The sequence below is a fragment of the Stenella coeruleoalba genome (assembly GCF_951394435.1).
Source record: "Stenella coeruleoalba genome assembly, chromosome: 16".
NCBI lineage: Eukaryota > Metazoa > Chordata > Mammalia > Artiodactyla > Delphinidae > Stenella > Stenella coeruleoalba.
Window position 1 is genome coordinate 81,383,309 of NC_137162.1, and position 15,618 is coordinate 81,398,926.

The 15,618-nt window shown below is 49.3% G+C and overlaps 1 protein-coding gene across 1 annotated transcript in view; it reads right to left on the bottom strand.

Moving 5' to 3' along the window:
* Positions 1 to 8,779, bottom strand: part of DISC1 (DISC1 scaffold protein) — a 347,726-nt gene extending 338,947 nt beyond the window's left edge. Inside the window, exon 1 of the mRNA XM_079901082.1 lies at positions 8,548 to 8,779. Coding sequence (XP_079757208.1) covers positions 8,548 to 8,605 — 58 coding nt within the window. The 5' untranslated portion in view covers positions 8,606 to 8,779. The remainder of the gene's footprint in view (positions 1 to 8,547) is intronic.
* Between the last annotated feature and the right edge of the window lie 6,839 nt (positions 8,780 to 15,618).

Sequence of the window (15,618 nt, forward strand, 5' to 3'; positions counted from 1 at the left end):
CCCTCGGGCTGCAAAATGTGGCCCCCCCCAAGGATTGATCCAAGAGGCAGCAGCATCAAGAACAGAGTCAGGGCTTCCCTGGTGGCGCAGTGGTTGAGAGTCCGCCTGCCGATGCAGGGGACACGGGTTCGGGCCCCGGTCCGGGAAGATCCCACATGCCGCGGAGCGGTTGGGCCCATGAACCATGGCCGCTGAGCCTGCGCGTCCGGAGCCTGTGCTCCGCCACGGGAGAGGCCACAACAGTGAGAGGCCCGCGTACCGCAAAAAAAAAAAAAAAAAAAAAAAAAAAGAGCAGAGTCAAAGCCAGTGCAAGGCAGACTACACAGCCCGGCCCTCCCAAAGGGCGAGGCAAAGCCCAAGAACCCAGGTGTCAGACCAAGGACCAAACACCAGCCAGGCCTGGTGGGCACACCGTCTTGGAAGCTGAGCACGGGAGCCCCCGGACCCCGCAGAGCAGACCGCCTGCCAGCGCTGCCTTGTAGAAGAGCCAGTCTGCACTCCTGCGCTGGCAGCGTGCTGAAGCTCTCCCTCCCCTGCAACGCCGCCTCCGTCCCTGGGCTCACCCCTTATGCAGGCTGGGCTTGTGTCTCACAACAAAGGCAGCATATCGGGGGGCCCATCTCGGGGAGAGCAGAGATAATACAACAGCCACTGAGGCTAAGAATTGGAAATGCAGCAGGAGAAAATGAGGGGAAGGGGAGGAGAAGCAGCAAAACGAGTACAACAACGATTGTACAAGCTCGTGATGCATCATGGAGAACCGCGAGCTTCCCCTCACGCATCCTGCAGGAGTCTGCAAGCCCTCGTGCGCACAGATGTGAGGCGATGGAGAGTCTATCCAGCTCACTGAGTTAAGGGCACGAGCATCTATTTTGCTGCAGAAACACTAATGCGATTCAGTTAAAGGATCAGGGACCTGGATTAGGGTGTGAGGGAAAGCTATAAGGCAAACTGAGATCACAGGCAGGATTGATGTTAGAGGCGATATCAGCGAGTTTACCATCAAGACAATGCTTTACACGTAAATGGTACAGATTATGATGCGCTCATATAAATGATCGGATTAGACCTTTACCACAATTCTACACTGAGGGCTGACCAGGAAGGACACTAAGATTCAGAGAGATTAAAGGACTTGCCCAGGGTCCTGACTCTCAGTCCTATCCATCCGGCCACTCGGCCAGTCACAGTTAACCATCACTTACCCACATCAATAATGAGTAATTGATCACAATTTAAAAGAAATCTGCCACCCACCTCCGCACTTCCATTAAAAGGTGCATTGGTCCATGTTTCAGAAATTCACAGTACATCTTGATACCTGATGAACATCCTGGGTGATAGGCTCTGGAGGGGCAGGGGCAGTGCCAAACGTCAGCTTGGGGTGCTGCAGTCCCCACATGCTTCCTGGGTCGTCTAAAGCCACTCCAAACTAAAATCATCAGGGTGTACTTGATATGGGCAGCTGAGGTTCTTCTCTTATGCAATGTGTGAATAGCAGAGCCTTTAGAAATTTTCACCACTTGTACAGATCTTGAACATGCAGCGTGTTCAAGACTGTGTTCGCGTGCAAAAGCAACTTTAAGACACGTACCCTACCCTGCCTTTCCAAACCCAGCTGCTGCCTGAGCCTCCCATGCCACATTTCAGGAGCCACCACCGGTTGGGAAGCAATTCCCCTGCGCGCCATGGTGGTCAAATTACAATGTTAGTTTAAACCCATGCAATTCGGTAAGTCTCTCTTCCTACTACGGGTCTAACACAAATGATAAGAAGATAAATAAGACAAGAAATTCAGCCCAGACTAATGCAAAGGCATATTCTCTCCACTAAATTTCTGGTTGACTCACCCCTTCCTGGCTCTGTAATGATGAAGAATTATTCATTGTACTGGGAAAGGTGGTCTCCTAATTTGGATAGGATACTGTTTTTTTTAAAGGGTCTTATGCTCCTTAAAAATAATTTTAAAAGCAGAGTCAATATAAATGTACCCCAAGATCAGCCTAAGGTAAATAACCCCTTCGGGATATCTCATTTTATTTTCACTGAGCCCTACTCCACCTCAGCAAACTGGGAAAAATAGGTGTAATATCAATACCTTTCCTTATATATCACCTTATGCTTTTCAAAAAAGTTTCAAAAACATTCCAGTATTTATTGGAATGAATGTACCTAGATAATCCCAAATCCTAAAGTCAAGAAAATGTAACAGTTGCATTAAAATGACAGAATTTGTCCATTTTTCCGTTCAAACGACTATTTGAGTCAAGCAGAGGAGGACACAGAAAAGCTGCCCTGTTGGGAAATAGTTCAGAACTCATCCTACAATCCCCAAAGCCAATGAGGCGGCTGGGTGGAGGATGAGGTCATGAGTGTGGGATCAGCGTGAACGCTCCCCTTCGCTCCGCCCCCACCAGCTGCGGGCCTCCCAGCTGCTGGATTGACTAAATGGTAACACCACGGCCAGGAAATTAACACAGAGTGTCTAGAGATGGACTAGTCTCTCTCTTCCTAGATGAAGAGCAGCACATTCTATATACAAGTGTGGAAATCAATACTTGCCTAAGTTATCTTCAAAAAACTTCCCTGGTGGCGCAGTGGTTGAGAGTCCGCCTGCCGAAGCAGGGGACGCGGGTTCGTGCCCCGGTCCGGGAGGATCCCACATGCCGCGGAGCGGCTGGGCCCGTGAGCCATGGCCGCTGAGCCTGCGCGTCCGGAGCCTGTGCTCCGCAACGGGAGGGGCCACAACAGTGAGAGGCCCACATAGCGCAAAAAAAAAAAAATTGTTATACCCAGCAGTAAACATTGCAATTGATAAATTCTAAATTAAAGAATTCCTTCTTTCTCCCTCCACTCACCTGCCTATCTATCCATCCATCCTATATTCACTGGGTACCTACCAGGGGCTGCTTACTTCTTGATGATGTTGGCGTATCCCAATTGCCATTCTGATGAAACAGCATCCAGAAACTTCAAAAATTAATTCTATTTTTTCCCCTGGACCGTGGCTTCTCAAGGGTACGGACAACAATCTACACGTTTTTTTAAAATCTAAACAGCCACCACGGTGTGCGGCAATGTGATCTGTGCATTTCAATAAACTTTTGAACTGAGAGGAACTTCTGGAACTCTTGGTTGGTTTCGAAAGACATAAAAATAACAAGACGGGGTTAATCCACACACGGGATTGCTCAATCTAAAATATAATAAATCGTTTAATTCAACTCAGTCAGAGTGGAATAAACCATGAATGGGCTACATACAGGAGGGGAAAGGTGATCAACCAGAGAGCTTCCTTGAGTCGAAGGGGTTTACACTGGAGTTGGGAAGGCGGGTTAAATACACAACAAACTGTAACAGAAGAAGTGGAAAAGAGTAGATGATCCCAGAGGACCAGAGAAGGCTGGGAAGTATTACTGGCAAGATGTGGAGAGACTGGGGGCAAAGAGGACAGATTCCATCATGTTCTTGGTGGACAGAATAAAGTGTGCAGGAAAAGGGTCAGAGTAACCATTTTAGGGATTTAGTGGCCTGTTTACGGAAGGCCTGGAAAGGAATGCTAAGAATTTGCTTGCAGGACCATACTGAGTCTTTGCACGGGGAACAGGGACCTAATCAGATCTCTGCTTTAGGAAGATTATCCTGGCAGCAGTGTGCAGGCCCGACTGGCAGGAGGTACTGAGCAGAGAAATACTGACACAATTGTCGGGACTGGGAAGACACAGGAAGGACTGAGATGTCTCTGGAAGAAGCGTCCTAACGGTGGCTGCGAAAATCTGAGGGTTGCCTTAAATCACCCGGAGAGAGTACCAGGCTTCGTTAGATCTCCCCTTTCGACTGGATGGTCCTTGTGGACAATCTGATACATCTTTAAACACCCTGCTGGGTACACCACAGTGCCATGCATACAGTAGGTGCCAAATAAATGTTCCTGAACGGATAAATACAACGGAATGAATAAATGGATAAATTAGTGTCTCTTCTAGGAGAGAATTCCATAACCAGAGGAAAACAAAAGCATTGATAAGAGTCAGATCTACTATTTGAATTGAATGCAGATTATCTATACCCAAGGTCAGCTGTCTCACATTCCACTATGCCCGGCTCGTGGCTATAATGAAAGCACCAAGGAAATAGTAATAAATTGTATGGAGTTGAGACCTTACAACTTCTCATCACCAGAAAAAAAAAAAAAACAACTTTGTAACTTTCTAAGGTGAGGAATGTTAACTAGACTTACTGTGATGATCACTGCACAATGTATACAAATACCTGTCCTGCACCTGAAACTAATATAATGTTAGTGTCAATTACACCCTAATTAAAAAAAAGAATTGTACTGAGATACACAAACTTTTTTTCAGCAGAGGATCTGTAATCACAAAACAGCTTTCACAAGTCTATGTTTCCAGTGTATGAGAAACAGAGCCCCCATTTATCTTCTCTTTACTTTTTTTCTTATTCCACCGCTGTGAAATTGTCCTCCTTTGCCTATCAGTATTTTAGTAAGATGAGATATGCTTTCATTTATAAATGCAAAACACATACATTCTCCTGTGTCAAAAATAGAGCCTAGGGGGGCTTCCCTGGTGGCGCAGTGGTTGAGAGTCCGCCTGCCAATGCAGGGGACACAGGTTCGTGCCCTGGTCCGGGAAGATCCCACATGCCGCGGAGCGGCTAGGCCCGTGAGCCATGGCCGCTGAGCCTGTGCATCCGGAGCTTGTGCTCCGCAACGGGAGAGAACACAACAGTGAGAGGCCCGAGTACTGAAAAAATAAAACAAAAAAAACAGAGCCTAGGGCTTCCCTGGTGGCGCAGTGGCTGAAAGTCCACCTGCCGATGCAGGGGACGTGGGTTCGAGCCCTGGTCCGGGAAGATCCCACATGCCGCGGAGCAACTAAGCCCGTGCACCACAACTACTGAGCCCGCGTGCCTAGAGCCCATGCTCCGGAACAACAGAAGCCACCACAACAAAGAGTAACCCCCGCTCACCGCAAATAGAGAAAGCCCACGCACAGCAATGAAGACCCAATGCAGCCAAAGATAAATAAATGAATAAGATTTAAGAAAAAAAAAAAAGAATCTAGGTCTATTTATTTCAATTACCTCATTTAAGATCAGGCCCCCTACACCTATGGTTACCATTATAAGGACCAAATATATATTTCTCAGCAGCTGCACTTGGTAAATGCACTTGTCCGTGCCTCACCGGCCAGAGCGCAACAGATTTGACCACCTGATCGTTTGAAGCTTCTTCCAGCAACAAATTCTGTGATTCTGTTTTACAACACCCGAAGACCAAGAAGCGACCCTAGTGATCTCAGGAAGCCTATCTCTACATCCACTTATGAGCCATGACAGGAGGCAAGTGGCCAAAAGGAAGGAGGGCCGGATAAAAGGAAGCAGACAGAAAACCGATGGTCATGTCGGCAGCTAAGCACACCATGTGGGCCCCTGACTGCCTTCCAAAGCCAAATAGAAATACCATGTCACTCACTGGTCAGCCACAGTTCCCCTCTCCCGCTACCACTTGGTATGAAAAAATGGGAAGCTGATGGTGAAGTCTGTGCTCAAAGAAGCAGCTGGTAAACTCTGATTTCAAGAGAAAATGGATTTGGAATGGTCAAAGCATCTGTGGCAAGTATTTTTTAAATTGCATGACTGTTGCACAAAAGATACTTGCTAAGGAATTTTCACCACAGTCATTAAAATCGAGAACAAGAGAAGATTCCCAAGGGCTAAAAGGCTTACATTACTAAATGGTGCTGGCTGGAAAGTGGCACAGCTATGCCCGAGGGGACCCGCCCCAGCCCCAGGGTGGCTGCCCAGGGCATCTCTGGAAGCACTGGTCTCTGCTGGCTTTGCCTGAGAACCCGGCATATAAGCTGAATTAGTATCATCATTGTCAAAAAGATTATTCTAATTCTGGTCGAATGATCCTAATCTAAAAATTTTATACTCAGAAACTTTGTTCTGTGCTGGTCTCTAGATCTTATTATTTAAAGGTCACCCCTGTATCCTCTCTTCACTCTGAAGATCTTTCATCAAACTCTGACCAAAATCACAATAAAATTCACACATTAACCATTTAATCGCTAATCCTTCTTCGACCACAGTTTTAAGAATTTTTTTCAAAGGAAAAGTTTTAATGAACATAATAAATGTGGGCTTTTTTTTCCTAATGTTTGAGCAATGAGCTACTGTTATTTTTGTCATCTAATGAAACAACAATAGTTTGCATGCAGTGTTTCGGAAGTAGATAGAAATTGATGAACATGGCACAGGAATGGCTTACAAGAAAAGAGACACCAAACCATTGGTCTGCTTTGCTGGGATTATGGTGGTTTTCAGTGTTCTTTTTCTTGTTTGTAGTTTTCCGTGCTTCCTGTAATGAGCACCCACTACTTTTGGAAAAAGAAAAAAGAATAAAAGAGGAAGAAAAGAATAAGGGGAACAGTTGAATTAGGGATTGTTCCCGCAACACAGAAACCCGGCACACACTCTCCCTCAGGTGCACAGACTTTGCCTGACAGTCCATTTCTGGGGGCATCTCAGGTGAACAGTGAGGTCCTTGCAGAAATGTCCTGGGTCCCAGCCCTGCCAGGTAACCATGACACCAAAAGCCTCAATCCCAGTTTACCCCTCTTGTGCCATCCTAAGGGTCCTGGCAAATTTATGTTAAAATAAAATATTCATGCAAACTCTATTTAGTTTTGAGATCTCTGATGAGTTCCTTCTTTTTCCTTTTTCTCAAAGTGTTTATTCAATACTCTATTATTTTAGGGGATTTCTGATGAGTTCTTGTGATACGTTCTTTGAAGGTTTTAGTACGTTTTTTCTCGGCAAATTTTCACTGCTTATCTTTACAAGAAGACAGCTTAAAATGGGATTTCTTCTTAAATAGGGATGAAAACAATTAAGATTATTTCAAAGTCTCTTCTGCCAGGGCTAACAATTCACTCATACTTTAGAGTCTATAAATATGCAGGGTATATTATTATCAACTGTTCTAACACAAGTCTGCTCTGAACTACAGTTCGTCTGCATAACGTCAGCTTGGCCAGTGGTTGAGAACACAGCTGTGAGAGGCACCCACACCAGGGTTCTAATCCTAGCTGAACCCTCAACAGCCACGTGATCTTTGGAAAGAAGCAGGGTGACGCTGCATCTCAGCTTTGTACAGGGAGAGGATTATAAGTATCTACCTTACAACAGTCCGGGGCAGATTTCATCAGAGCAATTCCTGATAGCCTGCCTGGCACATACCGCAAGCGGCAAAAATAAATTGCAGACGTTCTTATCCCTCTGGGTAGCTGTGATGTCTTATATGCGAGCAGTGACTTGCATGCCTCAAGGAGCTCTCAGGTCTTTTACCTCATTTGAGTCTCAGGCAGCTCTATCAGCCCAAAACGTTACTGTCCCCGCTTTATCTTTTTCGTAAACAGATGAGGAAACTGAGGCTCAGGGTCACAGAGCTTAGAGAGCAGCTCCCGGCCTCTTTTCGCTCAGGTCTCCACTGACCCTCAAAAGACTTCATGTGCCTGAACTTAATAAGATTAAATTTCCTTTAAAAAAAACTCCGCTATTCATACTTTAATCAAATCAAACTGGTTTTTCTACACCACTCCAAATTAATTAGGTTTTGCTTAGTGAAAAGAGCAACTGAGGTGATGATTTAGAGCTTACTGTGTATCTCAGCTCTGGGCTGGGGGTTCGAAATCGAGGCTCAGAGATGTTAAAGGACTTGTCAAAGTCGCCCGGCCCTCTTCTGACGCAGCAAGGACACATACTCCCTGACTCCAAACCTCATTCTCTTCCCAAGTCTCAAACTCCTTTGCATGGATTTTAAAAGTGCAGGATGGTAGGAGACGTCCTGCCGTTCCTGAAAAGCAACTGTGCACGTAATGGCCTAAGTGTCAACCCTGAGTGTTGACAGCGTGACCCGTACTCGGGGCGGTGGAAGCGGAGGGATCGCTCCGAGCCGGGCGTGGGCGTCACTACTGCCAAGGAAACGCGAGGTGAAACTGCTCGCCGAGCAGCCACTTGGGGCGGTACCAGCACCAAGTTCCTCAACCCACCCCAACCTCCAGGTCCCCGATGCGGTGGAAGCCGAGACTCGGCCCGGGGTCGGGCCGCGGGCTCGGCACCGGGCTCCCGGGCGTCCCCTGTCCCGCGATTGCGTGGGTGAGGGCGCACGGCGACCCGAGGTTCGGGCGGCGCAGTCCCCGGGCTCATCCAAGCCCGAGCGCGCCCCGGCCGCCTTCCTCGGCCACCGGGACCCGCCCGGGCGGGTCCGACCGGCGCTGCTGCCAAAACTGCGGCTCCCGGGATCTCAGCACGGTGTTCGGGGAGGACCCGGCGCGACGTCGACCCCAGCGCGGCGCGCCACGCGGTCCTGCTTCAGTTTCCCTCACCTCACAAGGATGCATAAACCCAAAATGTTAACAGCGGCGCAGCCCGGACCTGCACGATTTCCAGACGTTACAGCGCACCCTCCCCGCCGGACCCCCGCCCCGACCCGCCAGGCCGCCGTGACAGCACCCCTACCTGCGCGGTGGCCCCCGCCGCCACCGGCCGGGGCGCCCTGGGGACCCCCGCCCAGCATGCGCCCCGCCGGTTCCTCACGCTCCGCCTCCTCCGCCTCCAGCTCCGCGGCGGCCGGCGGGCTCCGTGCGCCCCGAGGCCCGCGGCGGGGGAAGCGAGCGGCCGCGCCGGACGGGAAGTGGGGAGGGGGCTGGCGAGGAAGGGGAGGCTCCTTCCTCCTCACGGCCCGCGCGGGCGGTTTCCTCCCCAGCCTCGGCCCCGGCACGCGCGCGCGCACACACACACAGACACACACACATACGCACACAGCACGCGCACACACGCACGCACACACACATACGCACACAAGCGCACACACGCACACGCGAGAGGTTGGGGCGGGCGGGGCCGGCGGGCCCACAGCCTGCGTCCCGGACCTCGGGAAGTTTGCTTTTCGCTCTCGCCCGTTTGCTGGACGAAAGCGAGAGGGGAAGTGCGGTGGGGAGAACGGGTGGTTCGGAGAAGGAGAAACTGGGAGGCCTTCCTGGGGCGGGGGGCGGGGCGGGTCTACGAGGGTGCCTCGCAGACACTAATTAGGGAAGTGACCAAAGGGTTGATGGAAGAGATGGAGGGGAGGAGAGGAGCGGGGGGAGGAGAACGAGGGGAGACGACAGACCACACTGGGAAGGAGGGGGGCGACCAGTTCAACATGAAATGAGGGACCAACTATTTGAACCTTCTGGCAGCACTGGACTGGTCCCAGATCCCCCTCTCCACTTGGGGCAGCCATCCCAGGACACAGCTGCGATCCGTGCCCAGCTCGAGTCCCTTCACTCTTCGGTTCCTTCAAGGGGGATCCTGGAGCATCGCTGAGGCCGCACCTGTCAGACACGGTTCTTGCCCTTAAGGGGCTCCCCTCCAGCAGGGAAGAGAAATATGTGCGTATAAAACTAAATAACAGCATGCAGTGGAATATGCCACGAGCCAGAGGTTTGGCACAAAACATTGCAGAAGATGGGGGTAAGAGGGAGTGTCGTGAAGAAGGATCGGAAAGGCTGTCTGGAGGAAGGGAAAGGATCCTGCTAGAACTACAGGAGGGTCAAGGTCCTTCACGAAATAAGAACCGTGTGAGTGAAAACACCTGGACATGTTAGGAGTCAGAGAGTTGTGGGATGGAATGAATATGAGCGTGGATGTGAAGCATGTGGGGAGATGGTGGAAGGAACAAAGAAGTTGGATCAAGCTGAATGTAACGGTGTAGACCACGAAGCAGAGATCTGGACTCAGTGCTGTGGTTTGAGAGATTAGAAAAAAGCTGTTTGTTTAGCTAGTTGACAGAAACATGGGGCAAGAGGTGACCTCCACTAAATGAAGTGGAAATGCTGGAACTGCCCTGGTATACTGGAAAGGCATTATCTAAAGGCTTAGGGAGGTTGCAGTATTAGAGTGGATTGATCACATATGACCTGCTTACTCACTCCGAGAGGGTCCACAGGGCACACCGTTCACCGTGACCCTGAAAAATAACTTTGTGACCCAGCATCGTTGGTCAGCTCTTCTCTGTAGGTCAGAAATTATAGTGGGAACTATGCCACTGCAGTGTGGGTCCTTAAATGCAGTGAGGATAATTGGACCCCAGGGTAGCTGGGGCCACATGGTGGCAATGAATCACCAAAGGCAGGGTGGGCATGGTTTCTGTAACGGACAGCAGAGTCAAAGCAGCAATACTCTGACCGCCACAAACCTATGGCATTGGCCAGTTAATCATGGGGTTCTTCGATGAGAATGCTACTGAGTTCTTATTTGATCTATATGAGCAGAAAAGTTCTAGGTCAAGGGAACAAAAGCCGAATTTTAATTATCAAAACAGAGAGACTCCATCAATTCCCAGACTTGCATCAGTTTGCAGACCCAAAACTCCTTGAACGAAAGAGATGTCTGTCTCTTCCAGGAAAGACCTTGCAACGCTGCCAAAAATATATGTACTGTTAATCTTTCTTCAGCCTTCCCCAAAGGGACATAGGGCCTTTTACTCGGGTGCCTGTGCACTGGGAGAAAGGAAGTAATCAGACTTTTCAGGAATTAACTGGACACTGGCTCTGAGCTGACCCTGAGTCCAGGAGACCCAGAACATCATTGCAGTCCACTAGTCCAAGTAGGGGCTTATGGAGGTCAGTGGAGTTTTGGCTCAGGTCCATCTCCTGGTGGGTCTCTGCACTCATCCTGGGGTTATTTCTCCAGTTTTGGAAGGCATCTTTAGAATGATACTCAGCAACTGGCAGGATCCCCACGATGGCTCTGGGGCCTGTGGAGTGAGGGCTGTTTTGGTAGGAAAGGCCAAGTGGAAGCCACTACAACCTGCCTCCGCCTTCGAAAAGAGTTAACCAAAGGCGAGACTGCGTTCGTGGAAAGATCACCGAGATCAGTACCTCCATCAAGGACTCGAAAGACGCGGGGGTGGTGATTCCCGGCACCTCTCCATTCAACGTGCCCATGTGGCCTGTGCACAAGACGGACGGGTCTTGGAGGATGACAGTGGATTATCATAGATTTAAGCCCATGCTGACTCCCCTTGCAGCTGCTGTACCGGCTGTAACATCGCTGTTTAAGCAAATTCGTACATCGGCTAGTATCTGGTATGCAGCTCTTGGTCTGGGAAACGTTTTTGCTCCATACCTGTTAGTAAAGACCACCAGGGCAGCTTTCCTTCAGCTGGCAAAACCAGCGGTGCAGCGAAGACTGCCCTACCTCAGGGATAGATCAGTTCTCCAGCCCTACATCATCATTTGGTCAAGCAGGCACCCTATCGCCTTTCTCTTCCAGAAGACTTCACACTGGTCAATTCCATTGATGATGTTACACCGGTTGGACCTAGTGAGTGGGAAAGACTAGCTATTCTAGGCTTATCGGTGAGGCATTTGTACGCCAGAGCGTGGAAGATAAATCTGACAGAAATTCTAGAGCCTTCCATCTCAGTGGGATTTCTAGAGGTCCGGTGGTATAGGTGAAGGATAAGTTGTTGTATTTGGCCCTTCCTATGACCGGAAAAGAGACACAACACCCAATGGTCCTCGTTGGGTTTGGGAAGAAACATATTCCTTATTTGGGGGTACTACTCAAGTCCATTTACCAAGTGACCTGAAAAGCTCCAGTTTTGAGTGGAGCCCAGAACAGAAGAAGACTCTGCACCACGTCCGGGCTGTCCTGTGAGCTGCCCTCTGCCATCCGAGCCACATGATCCCACAGATCCAGGGGTCAGTGGTGGTAGCTTCTGGTGGAGGCTGGGTCAGACCCCTATGGGAGGGTCACATCACAGACCCTGAAGGTTACAGAGCAAAGCCCTGCCATCCTCTGTGGATAAGTATTCTCATTTTGAGAAACAGCCTTTTACTTACGGCTGGGCCTTAGTACTAACTGAACATTTAACCGTGGGCCACCACATCGCCGTGCAAGCTGAGCTGCCCTTCGTGAACTGGGTGCCGTCTGACCCACAGGCACGACTCTGGGCACGCACTGCAGCATTCCATCATCAGATGGAAATGGTACACGTGAGATGCGGCTCAAGCAGACCTGGAAGGCACAAGTAAGTTACATGAGGAAGCGGCCCAAATGCCCAACGTCCCCACACCTGCTACACTACCTGCTCTCTCACAGCCTGCACCCGCGGCCTCATGGCCAGTTCCCTAGGATCAGCTGACTGAGGAAGAGAAAGCTTGGGCCTACTTTGCAGATGGTCGCGCATAGTATTCAGGTACCACCCAAAAGTAGACAGCAGCTGTAGCACAGCCCCTTCTGGGATATTCCCGAAGGACAGTGGTGAAGGAAAATCCACCCAGTGGGCAGACCTTTGAGCAGTGAACCTTGTTGTTCAGTTTGCTTGAAAGGAGAAATGGCCAGAGAAACAAGTATATGCCAATTCAGGGACTGTGGCCAATAGTTTGGCTGGATGGTCAGGGATTTGAAAGGAACATGATTGGAAAATTGGTGACAAGGAGATCTGAGGAAGAGGTATACAGATAGACCTCTCTGAATGGGCAAGAAACTCGATACTGTGTCACAGATAGATGCTCTGGTCTCAACAGAGGAGAATTGTAATCCTCAAGTGGATGGGATGACGCCGTTCTGTGGGTACCAGTCAGCCTCCTTCTCCAGCTGCGCTTGACATTGTCTAATAGGCTGGTGAGCAAAGCGGTCATGGTGGCAGGGCTGGAAGTTATCCGTGAGCTCAGCCATACAGACTTCCACCCACCAAGGCCAACCTGACCACGGCCACCGCTGAGGGTCCAAGCTGCCAGCATCAGGACCGACAACATGGCAGCCTTCCCCAGGGTGATCAGCCCGTTTGCTACTTGGTGGCAGGTTGATTACGTTAGACCGATTCCATCGTGGGAGGGGCGGCATTTTGTTCTTACTGGAGTAGATAATTACACTGAATACAGATTTCCTTTTCCTGAACACCATGCTTCTGCTGAAACTACCATCCGTGGACTCCTAAAGTACCTTATCCACACAGCATGGCTTCTGATCAAGGAACTCACTTCACAGCAAATGAAGTGCGGCAGTGGACCCACACTCACAGAATTCACTAGTCTAACCGTGTTCCCTATCACCCTGACGCAGCTGGCTTGACAGAGCAATGGAACGGCCTTTTGAAGACTCGGTTACAGCACCACTAGGCAGCAGTACCTTGCAGATCTGAGCACAGAACAATGGAACGGCCTTTTGAAGACTCGGTTACAGCACCACTAGGTAGCAGTACCTTGCAGATGTGAGCAAGGTTCTCCAGGAAGCTCTCTGTGGATGCCCTGAATCAGTGTCCAGTATATGGCGCTGTTTCTCCCGTGGCCAGATTCACGGGTCCAAAGAATCAAGGGATGGAAATGGGAGTGGCATCTCTCACTATTAGCCTTAGTGATCCACTAGCAAAAGTTTTGCCTTCTACTCCCACAACCTTAGGTTCAGCTGGCCTAGAGGTGTTAGTTCCAAAGGGAGGAATGGTTTCACCAAGAAAAGCAACAATCATGCCATTTAACTGGAAGTTAAGATTGCCACCTGATCTGCGGCAACATGGAAGGACATAGAGAATATTATGCTTAGTGAAATAAGTCAGAGACAGACAAATACTGTATGATATCACTTATTTGTGGAATCTAAAAAATAAATGAATGTAGATAGCAAAAAAGAAATATGGCATTAAGAGATACAAACTACTATGTTTAAATTAGATAAGCAAGGGCTTCCCTGGTGGCGCAGTGGTTGGGAGTCCGCCTGCCGATGCAGGGGACACGGGTTCGTGCCCCAGTCCGGGAAGATCCCACATGCCATGAAGCGGCTGGGCCCGTGAGCCATGGCCACTGAGCCTGCGCGTCCGGAGCCTATGCTCCGCAACGGGAGAGGCCACAGCAGTGAGAGGCCCGCGTACCGCAAAAAAAAAAAAAAAAAAAAAAAAAAGCAACAAGGATATATTGTACAGCACAGGGAATTATAGCCATTATTTTGTAATAACTTTTAATGGAGTATAATGTATAAAAATACTGAATCACTGTGCTGTATACTTGAAACTAATATAATATTGTAAATCAATTATACTTCAATTTAAAAAAAAAAAAAAAAGATTGCCACCGCTTTGGGTGCCTTGTGTCTCTGAAGCAACAGGCAAAGGAGGGACTTACGGTGTTGACTGCAGTGATCCTCACTACCAAGGGGACATTGGACTGCCGTGCCACAGTGCAGGTAAGGAAGCGTATGTCTGGAATATAGGAGATCCCTCGGGGCACCTCTTAGTATTTCCATGCCCTCTGACTAAAGTCCATGGGAAACTATGACAACCTAGTTCAGGGAGGACTACTAATGGCCCAGTCCCTTCCACAATGAGGGTTGGGGTCACCCCAGCAGGTAAATAACCAGGACCAGCTGAGGTACTTCCTGAAGGCAAAGGGAATGATTCGTTGAAGGAGGTAGTTACACATACCAGCTCCAACCAGGTGACCAGTTACATACCTGAAAACTGTAATTGACGTGAGAATCTCTTCCTTACTTTGTTATGACTCTGTTTATACATGGATAAGAAAGGGAGAAGATAAAGACGCGTGATGTATTATTTTATATTTTATCTTTGTTTTCTTCTCTTCCTTATCCACTTACATAACATCAGAGGTACTAATAATAATTAAATTTACAACACAGTATTTAAGTCCGAGGATGTGAAGGGGAAGACTGAACATCACCTAAGGACCATGCGTCTTCTTCTGGGGAGAAGGTTAGTGAGCTTAGGGTTATAGTCAGGGCAGTTGTGTCATGTTAAGCGGAAGTACTTTGCTGCTGTCTTTATTTGGAGGCTATGAGTGGCTTAAGGAGATGTGTACGGATGCCAGGTCAACAAGAGTTGGACTGTGACGTAGGTCTTATGTGTCAGCTGGGCCAGGCTATTAAATCAACTGAGCCATTTAATCACACTCTGATCTAGGTGTTCCTGTGGAGGTGCTTTTGTAGATGTGGTTATATCTACAATCAGCTGACTTGAAGTAAAGGAGATGACCCTTCATAATGAGGGTGTGTCTCATCCAATCAGCTGAAGTCCCTAAGAGTAAAAACTGAGGTTTCCTGAAGAAGAAAAAAATTCTCCCTCAGGACGGAAGCCTCAAATGCTGAGTTTCCAGCCTGCCCACCTGCCCTACAGATTTCAGAATTGCCAGCCCTGACAAGTGCATGTGCCAATCCCTTACAATAAGTCTCCGTCTTCTGTCTGTTATCTGTCTAGCCATCCAGCCATCCACCCCTGTGGTCCTCCCTTGTCTGCTCCCCCCCTTTGGGTCTTCCTTTGGTTTCTCCTTTCTCCCCATCCCTTCTTTTTTTTTTTTTTTTTTTTTGCGGTATGCGGGCCTCTCACTGTTATGGCCTCTCCCGTTGCGGAGCACAGGCTCCGGACATGCAGGCTCAGCGGCCGTGACTCACGGGCCCAGCCGCTCCGCGGCATGTGGGATCCTCCCGGACCGGGGCACGAACCCGCGTCCCCTGAATCGGCAGGCAGACTCTCAACCACTGCGCCACCAGGGAAGCCCCCCATCCCTTCTTTGAATCTTCCCCAGCATCGCG